Here is a 20,312-nt window from a genome sequence, read left to right as displayed (position 1 = left end):
TAGTATTACCAGTTGACACCTATTTAGCCCTATATTTGCCCAGGTCAGTACTGGTCAGTAGTTTTGAAAGGGGTGCACATATAGTGCCTGTTAACAGATTATGATCCGGAGCACAAGGTCTGAATGGATGTTTTCACAATTATTCACAGTAGGAATCTTCCTAATGCTGTGTCACACAGTGTAGTAAGGCATAGTGATATCAGTGATATCTATAGCAGTACACATGTAGTGTCTGTTTACATGAAGATGTGTCATGTGTGTGTCAGGCAGTGCAGCAGACAGGGTACATGCCTGTTGGAATAGTGCATGATTTGTGCCTGTATACATAGGACCTGTGTGCATATATACTCCGTGTCCTGTGGGGACTTGATGTTAACAGATGCTCGGTGGTGTATGTGTGCTGTCCCTCAGTGTAGAACATACAGTCACACACCCATCGGGACAGTATAAGACGAAAATCAGTATTTATCTAGAACAGTGCACAAGTAGTGCCTGTTGTGTGACACAGCATTAGGAAGATTCCTACTGTGAATAATTGTGAAAACATCCATTCAGACCTCGTGCTCTGGATCATAATCTGTTAACAGGCACTATCTGTGCACCCCTTTCAAAACTACTGACCAGTACTGACCTGGGCAAATATAGAGCTTAATAGGTGTCAACTGGTAATACTACCTTATAGTGGCACCGGTCTGCCCATACATCCTAACTTGGACCATATCTATACCGCCTAGTATTAAGTGTGGTGGTATTTATAGGACACATAGCCCTAGCACACTTTAGTAGTTTAGACAGCAGAGTGGTTCATATTTTTGTTCATCCTGTCCCCCTTTTAATTCGCTGTACACTGGTCTTTCAGAGTATTCAATCTGATCCACAGCGTTCCTCACCCCATTATTTTATTGTTCTGAGTTAAGACTCAAATAAATATACATGTTTTAAATCACTCAAGTCCACCCACAGTCACATGATTCTGGTACACCAGGCTTCATTCTACTTATTAGATGAGTGCTCTCCTTGGGGTTCTGTTATAACCAATAGCAAGTTAAACTAGTGGAGTTTCTTTATATATATATATATATATATATATCTATATATATATATATATATATATATATATATATATATATATATATATATATGTATGTATGTATGTAGAGGTATCAGTACCGTGTTAGCCGAGCTTCAATAATCAAAAAATAAATAGATGATAACGTTCTGTGGCTAACGAAATGCTTTTATTTGTGCGAGTTTTCGGGATACACTGATCTCTTCTTCCGGCGATGTTACCTTTTGCTTCATTCATTGTAACATCGCTGGAAGAAGAGATCAGTGTATCTCGAAAGCTCGCACAAATAAAAGCATTTCGTTAGCCACAGAACGGTATCATCTATTTATTTTTTGATTATATATATATATATATATATATATATATATATATATATATATATATAATCCAATAAAGAATATCACTTGTGAGCACATTCACATGTCTTAGGTCTGCAATCTTGGAAATTACATGCAAATGGGCACACCTTTTGCCTTAACGCCATTTTTGCATAGAACCCTTATAAGCAAATGCTCGCTGTCATTTCCCAGAATCCCTTGCTGCAGTGGAAGCACTGTATGCTAGGTCAGGGGGGTGTAACCTTTTTTCCTTGCGCCCCCCTGCCGGCGGTCACCTCCCCCCGCACCCCACTCACCCCCACTTACCTCAGCTCCGGCGTCATGATGTCACGTTGCCACAGCAACGTGACAGCACATGACCTCGCAGCGTCATTTGACGCCACATTGCCATGGCGACGTGTGTGGAGCCAAGGTAAGTAAAGGTTTACAGAGGCCCTGCAGCTCCCCCGGCACTTAATTTAAGTGTCTTCTGGAAGCGCGCGGGGCCTCTGTAAACCGCGCGCCCTCCCGCAGGCAGTCTCGCTCCCTCCAGTTTGCGCACCGCTGTGCTAGGTGATTATGGTTGAAAGGCAGGGTTGCATACCTGTCTAAGACATGTGAATGTACTGTACTTACAAGTGATATTCTTTATTGGCTATATGCTAACAGTGGAGGATTTTTTTCATCTCTCCCTCTCCTCTCTCCTTCCTTTTCTCGCTCTTTCTCTCTCATATATACACACATATATAGATAGAGACCATAGACCATATTCTATGTATGTTACTCTCTAGTAAATAGAAATGTCACACTCATCTACGTACTGTTTCTTGCATGCAATCAGTAGTACAATACCTCATCCAGCTGACTCCTCATGTGAGTGACAGTTTCTTCCAATCATGATGAGCTCAGAAGTCCTACTGACAACACAAAGGGGAAGGAGACTTCATTTAACTTGACATGACTCCACAACCTCACCAAGAAACTAACATACTGTATGCAAGATGGTTGTACATCACAAGGTTCGTTTCTCTATTTAATTAGAAATTACATCAAGACAGGCTAGTAGAAGCCTCCTCTTCACCCACGGCTAGTACATCCCAAACCTTGGCTACTACAGGATACAGAGGCATCCAGTTATTAACACCTGTTCTGGTTTACTGCTTCCCATCTTAATCCAATTTATTTCACTCAGTTGTACAGATTAAAAAAATTGAATTTACACACAATAAAATAATAGTTAAGAGAAACATAACAAATCTATATGTTTAAGTATTTAAGAAATAATCCCAGAAGAACAAGGCATTACTGGCCAATAATAGTCATATTGATTTTTACAAACATGATATTCTACATTTGTGCTTTTACTGTACAGTACTTGTTTGTTAAAATAATATTGTAAATACATTAAAGTCCTCTATACACACACACACACACACACACACACACACACACACACACACACACACACACACACACACACACACACACACACACACACACACACACACACAGAAAAGTACTGTTTTTTATCAGAAATATTCCATTGAAGTTGACTCCAAATCAGTGAGATTAATGGAACATCAGTGAGAAATGACATAGACTTCAAAGGAAAAGGCCACCATAACAATCAGTATAAACGTGTCATTCTAGCCAGGCACGCATAACACGCCACGAACGCATAACACGCCACGAACGCATAACATGCCACGAACGCATAACACGCCACGAACGCATAACACGCCACGAACGCATAAAACGCAAGGTTGTTGCATTTTATTTTATACAGCGCAGAGTATATAGTCAGGGCCATATGAAAATAATGAAATAGAAGAAAGTCAATTGTTTATTTAGTGAACTAGGGATAAATGGGACAAAGACTGCTTAGTATGCACCTTTACCTTTATAGTAGACTAATTTGCAAGCAGAGAAGTTCGAAGAGTGTCATTCAAGATAGTACATTGAGAGTTACAATGTCACGTATTGCTGGCAGTTAGTGAAAGAGTTAACAAGGAATGCTGAAAGGATCACTGAGATATCACACGTTATTTATATGCTATATTTCTGTTACATTGACGGGTGTTTAAGCATATGCATCTCCTCAGCCTTTGCTGAGTGGTGTTACTTTTCATTGATAATATGATCAATGTTCATAGCCAGGCAAATGATGTGCTAAGACTAACCTAAAGGATTCTTATGAAGCTACAATATTCTGCACCTTTTAATGGATGGACAAGGACATTAAAACATTGTTAATTTATAAGAAGCATAATGCTAGAAATCCAATTAAAAGCCATGTGGGTATTTTATCCCTAATCTGTAGAGCATTATTGCTGGCTGGTTCGGTCCTAGCAGCATTGTAAGGGTTAATCAGAATCACACTGCATCCCTTACACCAGCCAGTGCAGTGTGGTCTCCTACAGTATAGACTCAGTGTCAACAGCTGAATGTGGCTCTTTTATCTCACAGAGTGGAACATCTGGAATAGGATGTAAATAAAAGGGCATGAGGATAGGGGAAATGACCAGATCCATCTGTATTTCTCATGGGGGGGTAGGGATGCATTGCCCCGGCCCAAATAAGATTATCATAACAATGCAGTACTAGTGTGTGTGTACCAACCCCCCCCCCCCCCCCCGCGCCCAAGGAAGATCCCCCTGTGCGGATCAAAACGTTGGTTTGTGTGTCATATATCTAATATACTATTTATTTGATTACTTACTGAGTACTGTCTCTTTTCTTATGGTAACATATGCTGTATATATACATATACAAAAACATATACATGTCTGGTCCATACTATATACGTGTGTGCATCAATCCCTTCAGCAATCCCTTGCTGCAGTGGAAGCGCTGTGTGCTGGGTGATAATGGTGAAAGACCTGTCTAAGACATGCAAATGAGCATACAGTTGTATTTACATTTGCTATATGCTTTACTGTGGAAGGTTTTTGTCACTTTTTTTACCCACCATAACTTAACTAAGTATGGTGAAATCTATCCCTGCTTCATTGTGCAAAATCAGGATTACCAACCTCACACTGATGAGACCCAATAAGGTTGAAACGGCTGTCTGTGGGTGGGTTTACTGGCTATGCATCTTAACCCAGGCTGTGCTAAAAAGCCATGATATTCAGCAAGCATTAGCTTGCAGGGGACCATGTCATGGTTTGAAGCAAAAGGTGGCACTGGGGGTCCATTTGCATGTCATTTCCCAGAATCCATTGCTGCAGTGGAAGTGCTGGGTGATAATGGTGAAAGGCGGGGTTGCAGACCTGTCTAAGACATGCACATGAGCATACAGTAATATTTCCATTTGCTATATGCTTTGCTGTGGAGGGTTTTTGTCACTTTTTTTTACCCACCATAACTTAACTAAATATACACCCCCCCCCCCCAAGAAAATAAAAATAACAGGAAACCTCCACCGTATTGCATATAGCAAATAAAAAGATCACTAGTGGGCACATACACATGTCTTAGGCAGGTCCGCAACCCTGCCTTTCACCATTATCCCCAGCATGCAGTGCTTCCACTTGGTAAACCCTACAGTCTTGAAAATGCAAAGCCAACAGTACAACCAACTTCACAATGATGACACCCATTAAGGTTGAAACATGTCTGTGAATGGTTTCTCTGGCTTTGCATCTAATTCCCATGCTGTGCTTTAAAGCGAGCATTAGTTATATGGGCTCCATGTAACAATGATTTTTCAGACAAAAGGTGACACATTGTGTGCTCATTTGCATGTCATTTCCCAGAATCCCTTGCTGCAGTGTATGCTGGGGATAATGGTGAAAGGCAGGGTTGCAGACCTGCCTAAGTCATGTGAATGTGCTCTCAAGTGATCTTGATCTTTTTATTTACTCTCTATATACATATATATATATATATATTTTTTTTTATATATATATATATATGTGTGTGTGTGTGTGTGTGTGTGTGTGTGTGTGTGTGTATATATATACATACTATTTAAGTGTGCACCACTATATATAAGTGTGAGCCCCCCCCTCCCAAATATATGGATAGATAGATAGATAGATAGATAGATAGATAGATAGATAGATAGATAGATAGATCGATAGATAGATAGATAGATAGCACACATACACGAATTGGGGAGGGATGAAAGGTACATGGGGAGACCTCACAGGACCTGACCCATCCAGAAGAAGCACAGGGGTGGGGTTTGTACAGCTCTCTCGTCACACTGGTCCTGCTGGCGTGGTCCATAAAACAGGAGCAGGAGGCGGACCTCCAGTTTCCCTCTATTTCTAGAAGGAGGAGGAGGATCTGGGGAGGTTATTTCCAGCTCATTTCCAGCCGTGGCTGTCTGATCTGACGTCGGCAAGCTCCTGTTAGAGCAGCTTTTACTACAACAGGCAGCTTTTGTGTTCCTCCTGCACTCATTTCTATGCAGTAGCATCTTTCTTAGTCCCATTTACTTGAGAGAGAGAGTTGGAGGAGAAGGTAAGCACCCAGCAGCACCCAGTCAGAGAGATCAGCCCCAGTACTGACACTTAAAAAACAGTCGTGGTTTATGCTGACATACAAGCCAGAATGCAGGGTTTTGTGCACATATAATTAACCCCTTCGCTGCCCGACAGTATACCCACAGTATATCTTTTTTGTTGTTGTTGTATGAAATTGACAATTCTGGACTAGAACATGTTACATTTCTCATCCATCTTTAGCCATGCATGTACTGTATGTATTTCCCTGGGTAAGACTTGAAGTGATGATGGCTCTTAGTTGGGGAGGGTGGAGAGGTTTACTGGCTGGGAAATTGGCTATAAAACGTCTCTTTGTCTCTTTGCTCGGATCCCATGGACAGTAGTCAGGAAGTGTGAGAGCTAGAGGCACAACCTGATCGGGTCCCTGTCATCACCTTTCTCCTTTCTCCTGTAGTCATCTGGACAAAGACCGCCACAAGGAGACATCTGGGGGGGACCAAGGAGGACTGTCTGACAGATTCATCTGCATCCAATCCAAGAAGAATTCGATCACATTTGGGAATTTTTACAAGCAAACTGGGATCTATGAGTGGAAAGGTGATCAAGCCTAAGGAAGACAAGGATGTTTCTAAGGGTAAGCAGTTCATATTGAAGTAAATGGGAGAATTATATTGGAGTAGATGGTGACCTTTCCTTGAAACCCCTTCTTTTTGATTTGATCATGTCTGTGTGCTTGGTTTGTGACACTAACTGGATGAATAGAAAGCTATTCCAATGAGGGACAAACACATCAGTTGCATTTTATATAATCGATGACCACTGGGGCAGTGTGACCTCACCTTGTAATGTAAGTGGTCACTCAACCATGTCCCATCACCTGGGCACCCTTGTGGTTAGAAGTTCTGGGTGTCCACCTTCTGCATTGTCGTGTCAAGGTAAAGGCTGCATGATGTCAACATCGTTACAAATAAATTCTCCTTCATTAACCATTGCATGCCTTTGTAATGTGGTGCTGTCTCCCAGCAAGAGAGGGGTTAATACTCCTGGGGAAATAACAGAGAGGAAGCCTTGTCGGTTTCAGTTTGCTTGGGGGGGGGGGGGGGGGGGGAGCTGAGGGACCAGTGACGTGCAGCAGTCAGCTGGCCTTGTGCTGGTTCAATACTGCTAATCTTCCAGTGTCACATTAAGGAGCTACTGTCCCTACAGTCCCTGCATGGATGTTTGCTAGGATGTGTGCCCCCCCATTACCATGCAATCGACTGGCTTAGCTGCTGGATGTAAACTGGGTGACAATTGCCATGGAGACGAGGAGGGCAGAAGAGGTGGGGGAGGAGAGGGGTGTTGCACTGCAACTGCATTTGTTTAATTTGCATCTTCAGATGCAGCTGCAGCACTGGTGCAGGCTTGGAGCCCTTAGTGAAGTCTAAATAAGTTTGTGGTGGTGTGTGATTATCAAAAAGCAAAAACAGACAACATAACATACAATGGTCAAACTCACTGCTCTCCCTGCATTGATTTGTTGAAACACATTTTTTATTGGAAATACTCTACAAACTTTTCCCTAAGGAGGGGGGGGGAGGTAGAAAATGTTGGTTTAGTTTGTTCACAAGTGTACACTATTTCTATATTTGGTAGGGATTTATTTTGTGTATTTACTGTGCATTTAAATGACAATGTGCAGGAATTATTTGCAGATCTGATAAATAACACATGGTGGCTGTCTCAGACATGCTGTTTCTTGAATATACTGCAGTTTTCAAGATCATGCTTATAACATGACAAACTGTTAAGATGTGCTGTAAATTAGCTATTGAGGATTTTGCAAGATGGGTTGATGAGGAATATTCATAAGATTTATTAACTGAGTCAGCAGATGTAAATAGTAATGTCTAGTGTATGGAATAAAACAGAATTATCTGCACTGCATCTGAATACAATGCAAAGCAAATGACTATGGCCATTAGTTCCTAGTTGTTAGAATATAACAGGCATTGTGTTTAATAATATGATGCAGTACAGTGAAGCATTATGGACAGACTGCAGCATACACAACCTTTTACTGTAAATTTTATTTGATGCAATGGCACTGCAATTCACACCACTAATTCAATCAGAAACTGTTCAGTGCCTACTGTATTTCAACTATCTCCTAAAAATGACAAAGTGCTATCAAATAACAATTGTATCAATTAATAAAGGGGAACATGTAAAAAACAAAACCACTAAAACAGTCTGAAATTTGTTTACTGCTTATTAGTGCTGCAAGACACCGTTTACATCTTTCAGTCCTTAAATGTGAACAGTTTTGTTAAATCTCTTAGGACCTTACTTAGGAAAGGGATTTTGTTGTATTTCATGCCTGTAGGGAAGTCATTTATCATCTAAACCCTTCCTAGTAATCTTTAATGGATAAGCCACCAGAAGGTATGATTCATTTATGTAAAACTGAGAGTATCAACATTTTCATATGCAGCAGCTAATTTAAGCATTTATATGGCAAGCTTAGGGTGTAGGTATAGTGATGTATCCCATTCTGCAGTATTTCACATGCTGTATGGTGCATACTTACAGAAATACAAACACAGTGCATCTCATTGGAAATCAGATACTTTAGAATTAGATCAAGCACCTAAAGCAGAGGTGGGTAACTCCAATTCTCAAGGGCCACCAGCAGGTTGGGTTTTAAGGATATCCCTGCTTCAGCACAGGTGACTCAGTCAAATACTGAGCCACTGATTGAGCCACCTGTGCTAAAGATGGGATATCCTGAAAACCTGACCTGCTGGTGGCCCTTGAGGACTGGAGTTGCCCACCCCTGGCTTAAAAAAAAAACAATTATGCAAAAGGTCGTAATATTCTTGCTAATTTTGCAAAGCAACATTCTCTAAGGCTAATGATTTAAACATCAACATTCTCAAAGGAATGTTTAAAAGCTCTCAAGAAGGAAAAACATTTGAACTTAAAATGATAATGTTTTTCTACGTTAAAATAAGAGGACTTAATGCGGTTATGGGGTTTCTTACACATTATCAGATTTTTTTGTAATGTTTCTTACTACCGCTTTAATTTCCCACCTCAAACCCTTCTCTCTCACTGCACAACCCCTTCACGCTGCTGATGGATATATAGTCTTACATGCTGTCCAAATAGCTCACTAACCCTTTCATCCATGTATTGCCCTGTCTGTTTATTTACCCTCTGCAATGTATTCTCCACATCAGACTGTTACCTGTTTGTTTGGTTTTTACATCTGTGTTAAACTCATTGAATCTCTGTAAATCAGTGTTGCTGACCGGACGAAGGGAGGAGAACTCTCGAAAGCTTTTCTTATAATATCAATTGTTAGTCCAAATAAAAAAAAGGTATCGCCTAACTCATCCTCCAAGTCAAAATTCCCAGGCGTTTCACTTACCTAAGTGATTTCCTTATCGCAGTCACTTGCATTTGAAACACTAATAAAAGTGGAGACCGCTTGATGGCACTTCTACGTGTATACAGTATGTTACACATTTGATTACAGGTACAGTATAGCTGCAATATAGAACAGTGGTGCTCAACTCCAGTACCCGACACAACCGACCCCCCTCTACAGGTCAGGTTTTAAGGATAGCCCAGCTTCAGCACAGGACTAGAGTTGAGCACCCCTGATATACAGTAGAACGTAGCTTCACATGGGTAGTTTACCCGAAGGCAATTGTTTGTGTGAAACAGAAAAGTTACCGTTTAATATATCTGTTTGTTTTACATTAAGTGATACAAATTATCTCACTGCTGTAGAATAAGTGTCAGTTTGTTACTGCATTTTTGGAATAGTTGATTTCCTATTTTTTTTTAAAAAAATTGTACTATTTAATTTTTACATTGAGAGAAAAAATGACAAATGCCTCCTTATAGCTGCATTGTATGAAACAACCTATTAGTACAGATGTGTACAGTAGATTTTAACCTATTATCTTTTCTTTAAATGAAAATCAGCGCTATGCTGTTTAATAATTACATGTTACATAATTACATAGTAGATGAGGTTGAAAAAAGACGTACGTCCATCAAGTTCAACCTATGCTGAATACAGATACACCAGATACTTTATCCTATATCTATACTTTCTTATTGATCCAGAGGAAGGCAAACAAAAAAAACCAGAGTCATCATAATTGATATATAAAAATGAAATAAATATGTAAACATTTAGCTGAATGAACATTTTGCAAAGATTGCACCTTACATATTTACATGTAATATGACATGGTTTCAACAGCAAGGTAAAATAGTACTTTTGTATTTGACTTGTCTTTTGTATATAACCCGTCTTCTATGCCACTCTACCATGTTAGTTGAAGTATATTTTGGCTTTGTATAAATCTAGCCCATGGAAATAGAAAGTTTCATAAAACTGCTGTTACAAAATGCAGTGTAACGTAGGTTTGCTGTGGACTAGCTGCATCTTTCGTCTCATGCCACTGGCTCAAAATTATGGAACATTCAAAAGCTACAGATAATCACATGGAATCTTAAATTACAATCTGCAATGCTGAAGTTCTCAGTAAGAATAGGAGATAAGAGTAGGTACTGTCACAGTCACTTAGTTTAGCAGAAAATAGTGGATATTAAGACTGGAATTATTCGCTTTATCAGAGCTTGTGTACTTCTCTGGTTTTACATACGGAGCAAACCCAAATGTTTTATTTTGGGGAATAGAAGGCAACGATGTCCGATTTATTTAGGGAAAGGAACGGAGAGCAGGAAAGGCGAGAAACGCAAAAATGGGTCTACAAAGCACAAATTGAAAAAAAAATAAAAGGTTATTTTATTTAGCTCATGGATTAAAAACGGAGGACCATTGGGTCTCTCTAACGTGTTTTGCGCTGGGTAGCGCTTTATCAAACTCTTTTATAAAGCGCTACTCAGAGTGGAACTCGTTAGGCCTCGGATATAGCAGGCGTGAGCACGTGACGCGTCACGCGCTCCTGCTGCAGAGGCAGCCGGTGGGATCTGGAGGAGAAGCAATGTGACTGGTTCACCCTCAATGGCTGAACCGCGCACGTCGCCCGGGCGTTGCGCGACAAAATAAAAAAGAATTTGTCGAGCGAAGAATCACGCGTACGGTCGCACTCCATTGCACGTGCATTTGCACGCTCTATGGCCTTCCTCATAGAGGTATGGCCTTTAGTTCCCAGCCCACGCGACATTGCGGTATGAATGGACGTGGCCTTAGAAAGACCCAGTGGTCCTTTTCAACTTGTTCTCTCCAGACCTATTTCTGCGCTTTTCTATCTGTGCACCGTCTTCGTTCCTCGGTACTTCTCCGGCAGGCAACACGCTCACACCTACCTCCAGCAGCCACCCAGTCTGTGAGTATCTCCTTCAATCAAGCCTTAACCTTGGGATTTGTGCCGGGATGGTCCTTTGGTGTTTCAGCTGGGCGGCTAGATAGATCTCTGGGACCCCGTTCATTAGGCTTGTCTCTTCGGTCTGGTCCGGCACCTGCCAGACACCTAGGGTTGCCAGGTGAGTTCTCAAAAAATACTGGACACAATGGTGAAAGGTGCGACGCGCGAGACACACAAACACACCGCTCTCACCTCTCTCCGCTGCATGATGTTTCCTCCTCTCCTTGGCCCAACCGCAGGCTTCTGACACCTCTTCCTGGTTGGCTGCATTACCCAGCAGCAGCCAATCAGGATGGAGGAAGCTGCCCAGCTGCTTAGCAACAGATCTGCTCTCTCCCTGCTAAGGAAAATCCCGCGTCCCCCCCCCCCCCCGCAAGCCGAGCAGTTCACTATGTCCAGAGAGGTAATACCTGTATACACATACAGGCAGTCCTCGGATATCCAACACAATGCGTTACTCAAAATGGCGTTGTAAAGCGAAACGTCTTAAAGCGAAACACGTTTTCCCATAGGAACACTGTTTAAATGAAAGGATCCGTTCCTGAAGACATTTTTAATGCTAAAATACACAAAATATTTTACTCCGGCAATAAGATATGCAGCACACACATAAATTATATAGTGTATATACTGTATTATATATATAATATAACATAATATATCATGTAATTTAATAATATAATATATTATAAAGTATAATATAATATTATATGATATATATATATATTATGTACACATAAACAACTTTGCAAAGCATCGTAAGAGCGTTGGATAAGCCGTTTTGGCGTTTTAAAAATGAATATAGGTATGTATTGCATAGCGTTGGATAAGCCATTCGTTGTAAAGCGAAACATTGTAAAACGAGGACTGCCTGTACATGTCCAGAGAGGTCATATCAGACACATACATGTTCAGTATTACAGTTTGGTTCAATACTGGACACCTGGCATGCCTAGGTGACCCTTGATTTTTTTTAAATCTATTGCCACACTGGACACAATGACAGAGGGCATGTGTATAACACATGCTATATTAATGTTCAAGGCTTGCAATACCAATAAGGGAGTCTTTTTAAACTTTTTTTTTTATTCTTCATTTAGTTGATGAACATTTGAATTATATTGCTGGGAATCTTGTTAGGCACTGACCATGGACACATCCTACCTAACACCATTTATGTAAATGTCCTGTTGTAAGACTACTAAATTAGTGTGCGAGTATTCAATTGCCATATGCTTCTTAATTTACAAAAAAAAAAAAAAAATGACGTTTCTAGTTTAAAAAATAAGGTCGTTCAAAATAAGCGATCACTTTCCAGTATTATTTCCAATAATAGTGTAAGAGTAATTAGTTTAGTAATGTTATAACTGGGAGAACATGATGTAGAAGTGTGACTCTTTTCTTAGATCTGGAAACCTTTTGATGATAACGACGTAATATAATTCACAAAACCTTTAGCTTCTCCTTGAAGTTTACATGATTTCCATTTGAAGACACGAGTACTAATGCTTTTTTAATTAACTTTATTTTAGGTAAGATGTCTATTGCTGTTATCTTCTGAACGACTGGATTTACGTTTTTAAGAATGCTTTTGGCATAGGACATTAGTGATTAATCACAAGCATTTCAAACGCTAAATTAGTTTGTTAAAAGAATCATAATGACAGTACTTCTTAGGCCACGTTCAGGGTGGCTGCTACGGATGCTTGCATCCGTGCGCACCTCCCCCGCATGCTCCTGCAGCCCGGCGATCTGTGCCCAGGCTGCAGGGGTTCGGTTGCGGCATTTGGGGGCGTGGTGGGGGGCGGAGCAAAAGTGTCACGGAGCTGGTTCGCTGAACCAGCTCTCGTGACGCGACTGCCGCCCCAAATATCATTTCGGGTTGTAGCGGCAAAGTGTAGCAGCATCAGCGCTGCACTTTTCCCGCCGGTGGAGTTTTCAGTTTGAATACTCCCACCGAACAACCCGAACTTGCGATGGATGTGCGCGCGCACGCAAGCGTGCAGACGTCGCGTAACAGCCACCCTGAACTCGGCCTTACTCTATAAGTGCTTTATCGTTAGCACTTCATAGTAATAATAATAGGTAATAGGACTTCCTGTTATTATTTTAACCTATTAAAATAAGACTATCTGAGGTAGTTTTAAATAAGAAGAAACAATTAGGACAGTTTGTGTTCTGCACATGATACACTGTAGATACAGATGTGACCAGACATACTGCCCCTGCTGCCGACAAAAAGCATGAGAATGCAACTGCAGCATCCCCCAGCAGCAGGGATCAGGGCTGCCAACTGTATTTATGGGGTCCAGGACGGGGGAGGGGAGTGTAGTACTAGTTCCAGCGGTGGAGGAGAGCATGCAGCTGGGGTCATGTAGGCGCTTGAGGGAGGCGGCTCTACTCACATGGCAGAAAAAGGCAGGCCCACGCAAATGCTGGAGGGAGGCAGGTCCAGCCACGTGCCAGAGGGAGGCAGGTCCAGCCAGACGCTGTAGGGAGGCAGGTCCAGCCACGTGCCAGAGGGAGGCAGGTTCAGCCACGTGCTAGTTGGAGGCAGGTCCAGCCAGACGCTGGAGGGAGTCAGGTCCAGCCACGTGCCAGAGGGAGGCAGGTCCAGCCACGTGCCAGAGGGAGGCAGGTCCAGCCACGTGCCAGAGGGAGGCAGGTCCAGCCAGACGCTGGAGGGAGGCAGGTCCAGCCAGACGCTGGAGGGAGGCACACCCACACACCGGAGGGAGGCACACCCACACGCCGGAGGGAGGCAGGCACACCCACACGCCGGAGGGAGGCAGGCACACCCACACGCCGGAGGGAGGCACACCCACATGCTGGAAGGAGGCACACCCACACACTGGAGGGAGGCACACCCACCAGAGGGAGGCAGGAACACCCAAACGCCGGAGGGAGGCACACACACACACAGGAGGGAGGCAGGTACACCCACGTGCCAGTGGAAGGCACACCCGCACGCCGGAGGGAGGCACACCCACACACACCAGAGGGAGGCAGGAACACTCGCACGCCAGAGGGAGGCAGGCACACACACGCAACAGAGGGAGGCAGGTACACCCAAGCGCCGGAGGGAGGCACACATACCCACACGCCGGAGGGAGATACGCCCACCCATGCACCAGAGGGAGGCAGCCACACCCATGTGCCTGGGAGAGGCAGTCACACCCACACACCAGAGGGAGGTAGGCACAACCACACACCAGAGGGAGGCACACCCACAAATCAGAGGAAGGCAGGCACACCCATGCGCCGGAGGGAGGCAGGCAGGCACACCCACCCATCAGAGGGAGGCAAACACATGCGCCGAAGGGAGGCTGGCATACCCACACACCGGAGGGAGGAAGGCCCACCCATGCACCAGAGGGAGGCAGGCACACCCACACATCAGAGGGAGGGAGGCAAACACATGCGCCGAAGGGAGGCTGGCATATCCACACACCGGAGGGAGGCTGGCATACCCACACACCGGAGGGTGGCAGGCATACCCACACACCGGAGGAAGGCAGGCATACCCACACACCGGAGGGAGGGAGGCAGGCATACCCACCCACACCGGAGGGAGGCAGGCATACCCACACACCGGAGGGAGGGAGGCAGGCATACCCACACACCGGAGGGTGGCAGGCATACCCACACACCGGAGGGTGGCTGGCATACCCACACACCAGAGGGAGGCAGGCATACCCACACACCGGAGGGAGGCAGGCATACCCACACACCGGAGGGAGGCAGGCATACCCACACACCGGAGGAAGGCAGGCATACCCACACACCGGAGGGAGGCAGGCATACCCACACACCGGAGGGAGGCAGGCATACCCACACACCGGAGGAAGGCAGGCATACCCACACACCGGAGGAAGGCAGGCATATCCACACACCGGAGGGAGGGAGGCATATCCACACACCGGAGGAAGGCAGGCATACCCACACACCGGAGGGAGGGAGGCAGGCATACCCACCCACACCGGAGGGAGGCAGGCATACCCACACACCGGAGGAAGGCAGGCATACCGACACACCGGAGGGAGGCTGGCATACCCACACACCGGAGGGAGGCAGGCATACCCACACACCGGAGGGAGGCAGGCATATCCACACACCGGAGGGAGGCAGGCATACCCACACACCGGAGGGAGGCAGGCATACCCACACACCGGAGGGAGGCAGGCATACCCACACACCGGAGGGAGGCAGGCATACCCACACACCGGAGGGAGGCAGGCATACCCACACACCGGAGGGAGGCAGGCATACCCACACACCGGAGGGAGGGAGGCATACCCACACACCGGAGGGAACGTTTGCGTAGATTAGGCCAGACTTCTGCTTGCCCATAACTTCTGGACACCTGAAATAGAAAAATATATACAGGTGAGTGGAGATTCACAACTCCAGGATTAACCCTTTGGAGAGTTCTTTTTTTATCTTGTTCACCAGTTTTTTTGTATTTTATTATGATCCAATAAAGCTCAACTTTATATTTTTCTACTTACCTGGCGAGTTCTTACTCGAATCCTCTATATATTTTTCTATCTGATTCACCCGGTCAGAGATATATACGCCAACAGGACATCAAAGAGTAGCTGTTGGATTTGGATGCTGCGTCACAGTGACGCGGTAAATTCTATACCGCATACACAGGAGTTAGTTTCCAGAAGAATCACCGACAATCCCAGGCTCCCCTACAAGATGAGTTTATGTCTTAATTCAGGATCCCGGGTAGGTGTTGAAGATATTTACAGTAATACAAACTCCTCTGGGGATTTAATCACTGTGAACCCTCTATATTTGATCGTGTCTGGAAGATTTCACCATTATTACTGACTTGTGTCCCAATGTGTATCTCCTGGAGCTGCTTAACGGCTGCTGTGATCTGATGCACACCTGAAATACCCTGAAAGGGGATAAGTGTTCCAAGCTATCATTTAGTGTAGATAACCATACACCTGAGGTCACCTTCTCTGACCCAGCCAAATGCTCTGCAAATCCTTTTACAGAATCCTTCACCCCTGTCCCCATCAGGAAAAAAATCTGAAATGTCTTTACAAGTTGATGTTGCAGAAAATTCTGGGAGAGAGTTTGAAGCTTTTAGTACAATTAAGACCTGCAGCAAAACTACACATAGATATGCACTTATGCTATACAGTATCAGATCCTAAGACTAATATTACTTTGTAGACATTGCTTTCATCTGGTTTTCTGTAAACAGACTAATGGATAGCTGTACATGGCAATGTATTGTCAGGTAGACCCCACCTAATAACTTAGAACAAAAGGTCTCAGGTCAAGGCCAGTAAAATGTCTTTGTTTGTATGTATGTCTTTATTTATATAGCGCCATTCATGTACAGAGCGCTTCGCAGCAGTAATACACGTGATTATCATATACAGTAAATACCTAACAATACAAATAACAAATAATGGGAAGTAGTGCTTTCAGACATAAAAGTGACATTTAGGAAAAGGAGTCCCTGCCCCGATGAGCTTACCATCTATTTGCAAAGTTTCCCATTCTTATCCTTTATTATCTGTGTGTTGAGAAGTTTGTATTCTAAACATACAAAGCTTAGCTTTAAAATATGTATTTTATTTGATTGCAACATTATATATATATATATATACACTCACACATAAAATTAATATTATATATATATTAATTTATATTCTTTCAAGTAATTTTGACCAATTTAGACTCACAGTAAATATCATAATTGCGACCTTGCTTGCAGCTTTGCCATCACTATGATTCAGTGTTTTTAATATCATAGTAAATGAGAAAGTATTGCATATTTAATCTAAATGTAGGAAAGGACCATAGTGGCTTAAGGATTTGGTAGTCGGCGAGCATATGAAAAAATAAATTAAAAGCTTCATAATTACCCAACATATACATGTAATTAAACACCATAATATGTTGCTTTGTTGCATTATAAGACCCAGGAACCCTTGATTTTAAAATAAACTTCTGGTATTTCTTTTTGCCATAGATAAGAGAAGGCTGCTGTCACTCTGCTATGGAAGTAATTTTTTATGTTTTTTGAGGAAAAGGATAAACATTTTAAAAGAACCCTTCTGCGTTTAGTTTTCCCATACAGATGTTTGTTAATTAAAAAATACATCAGAGCCTAGATAAAAATATGTACAAATATAAAAATAATGTTAAGGGCAGTCCAGGCTGCTTTTTTTCTTTCCTTTTTTTGTATAGGAATGTAGCTTGGGGTCTCTGGAGCTGAACCCCGTTAATTCCAGCTGCTTCCAGAGATGCTTACCTCCGTAGGGGGTGCCGGTAGCTGCACCGGATGTAGCTTGGGTTCACATAATGGCTGCTCTTCCAATAGGAAGCTGTGACATCATCCGGTGCAGCTTCCTATTGGACAGTTCCAAAGTGTGGGGAAATAGTTTCAAGCAACGAGAAGCTTCCTTTTGTCCTTTTTTACGTTTTTGTCTTGCCTTTTAAATTCTTTATGGGCAAGCTACCCAGCTATCTGAACAAGCTCCTCACCCCTACCTCATGCAGCATTTATCATCTGAGATCAGACTCCAAAAGACTGTTCATGGTCCCAAGGCTCAACAAAGTATCCGGCCGCTCCTCCTTCTCTTGCCGTGCACCCCAAAACTGGAACAACCTACCAGAGACTCTCACATCCACCACCAGTTTAAGTTCTTTCAAATCTAAGGCTGTCTCACATTTTAATCTGGTCTGTAACTGTTTCATACACCCATAATATATATTTTCTTTACCTGTGCATGCAATGTCTTGTATATAATGTATATACCCTGTTCATTTATGTAACTGTATTTGTAATCCTGAATGTATTATTTGTCTTAACTCTGTGCCCAGGACATACTTGAAAACGAGCGGTAACTCTCAATGTATTACTTCCTGGTAAAATATTTTATAAATAAATAAATTTTGGTCCATGTGATGCGAGAGCTTAATAAAGCAGCAGATACCTTTAAAATATGAGGCATATTAGCTAAGAGGGGCCAACCCAATGGCCACCTTATTGCCCACTAAGGCAAGTAAGCTGTAAGGTGCTATATTAATTAGCACTGCTTAGTGTATACAGGCATACCCCGGTTTAAGGACACTCACTTTAAGTACACTCGCGAGTAAGGACATATCGCCCAATAGGCAAACGGCAGCTCACCAATGCGCCTGTCAGCACGTCCTGAACAGCAATACCGGCTCCCTACCTGTACCGAAGCTGTGCGCAAGTGGGGAGACTATAGAGCTTGTTACACATGCGTTATGTACATCAGTTATGCACGTATAGGACGATTGCAGTACAGTACATGCATCGATAAGTGGGGAAAAGGTAGTGCTTCACTTTAAGTACATTTTCGCTTTTCATACATGCTCTGGTCCCATTGCGTACGTTAATGCGGGGTATGCCTGTATATGGTCCTCAGGCTGACATTTATTAAGATTCAAGCAGTGGATTAAGGGTCAGTAGCAATCGAAAACTAAATGTGCTATTTACTATTGCTTCTTATGGAATGTAAAATGTAACAAGAACCTAGTAATGCGCTGAATGCTTTTTAGCAATATTGTTACAGTTTCATATATGAATGACCATCCAAAATAAAGCTCTACAGTAGTAACGAAGTGCATTGTGGAAATAAATAGCGCTGGTCTTTATTACATATCTTCAGATTGTTCTTATGGGCAGGAGACACAGAAATCAAGCCTGTCCATGATTATACATCCGCCCCAACACAAGACATGCTGAGCGATGAAATATGGAAGATTTGTTTTTTAAATATTTTTACAGATATCATTTTTTAGTGAATTTAGTGATAACCCATGAAAAATACTTATTAGCATTTAGCAATAACAATCAAAATGATTTGCTGATAAAGCAGTGTTTAATGAAAGGCTATTTTAATGAGTTTTTTTTCCTGAATTCCATATTGCTATTCAGATTGAGTTTCCCTTTACATATGCAGAGAACATCAAATTAATTTGTAATACATGTTTGAAAAAAAGGCAAATGGGTGATCATGTTTTCTCAATGACCAATTTAAAAATATTTGGGGCTAGCTATCAGTTGCGTAAAAAAAAAATTCTGTCTGAAATGCGATATATTTATTGTGTGTATTTCTACTGTTAGTGTTCTGCACAAAGGAACATTACTTATGCCCCCACACATTTCGTAATATATAGACCTGCATAGCTTAATACATAGACCATAAACGGTGTATATTTGCACCATTTATATGCAAATATAACTCTGCCTTAATTCCTCCCACATGAGCCTAATCCCCTATCACGCAGAAAGACACAGACACATCCTAAAATACTGGCAATATAAGGATTGAAGTTTAATATGCATTACAATGTATCTATCAAATCGCTTTGTAGCGTAGAAACCACAAAACACTCCTAGTTTGTCTTTTAAATTCAATTACATTTAGTAGTTTGTCTTCACAAGCTTATTATCACATTTTTCTACAATATATTTAGCGTCTTTAACATTTCTTTGGTGAATGAACTAATGTATTTACGTTTATTAAAAAAACCTTGAGCACTTTCCAAAGTAGTCACAACACTACAGAATATTGCAGCAGAGAGATGACAAGTTACTGAAACATAAGCATGTGTAATGTATGTAAAAATGATGCTTGGCATATTATGATGAGTGATGCACGTGTAAAGCTTAAGAATAACTCTTCATTTATTTCCTTCTCCTCGTCCTAAATAATGGCTAATTTGCCTATGATTCCATTATCTGTTGCAAAGACAGGTAATTAGAGCTGTCTGCTGATGCGTCTTCCACTACCTGTTTGTATCTCATTGCACAACCTACTGATCGTTGGCTAAATACAGCAGGTGTCCAATGAGGATTCATTTCCTGAAAGATTCAGAAATAGGCATACCACTTTCTTGTCAGGGCCTGCATCTCCTCTGGGAAGTTAAAAATAGCAAGCCTGGCGAAGGTTTTATGCTGAGCTGCACATTTAAGGGAAAGTTTTATTTTATTGGGTTGGGGGTTTGGGAGTGGTCTTGTTGTGCAACTACTCTGAATAACAGGTTTTTCTTGATATTTTCACCACGGTATTAACAA

At 42.5% G+C, this 20,312-nt stretch overlaps 1 protein-coding gene across 5 annotated transcripts in view; it reads left to right on the top strand.

Annotated features, from left to right (window-relative positions):
- Positions 1-20,312, top strand: part of FGF13 (fibroblast growth factor 13) — a 247,662-nt gene that overhangs the window by 7,988 nt on the left and 219,362 nt on the right. For 3 of the 5 annotated variants that reach the window (XM_075573244.1, XM_075573241.1, XM_075573246.1), the window contains exon 2: positions 6,295-6,474. In XM_075573244.1, coding sequence (XP_075429359.1) covers positions 6,426-6,474 — 49 coding nt within the window. In that variant the 5' untranslated portion in view covers positions 6,295-6,425. Of the gene's footprint in view, positions 1-5,677; positions 5,857-6,294; positions 6,475-20,312 lie in introns of those variants that run through there. The other 2 variants (XM_075573242.1, XM_075573247.1) reach the window with 2 other exon arrangements.

The sequence above is a fragment of the Ascaphus truei genome, chromosome 16 (assembly GCF_040206685.1).
Source record: "Ascaphus truei isolate aAscTru1 chromosome 16, aAscTru1.hap1, whole genome shotgun sequence".
Lineage (NCBI taxonomy): Eukaryota > Metazoa > Chordata > Amphibia > Anura > Ascaphidae > Ascaphus > Ascaphus truei.
This window is presented reverse-complemented; position numbering and strand designations above follow the sequence as displayed.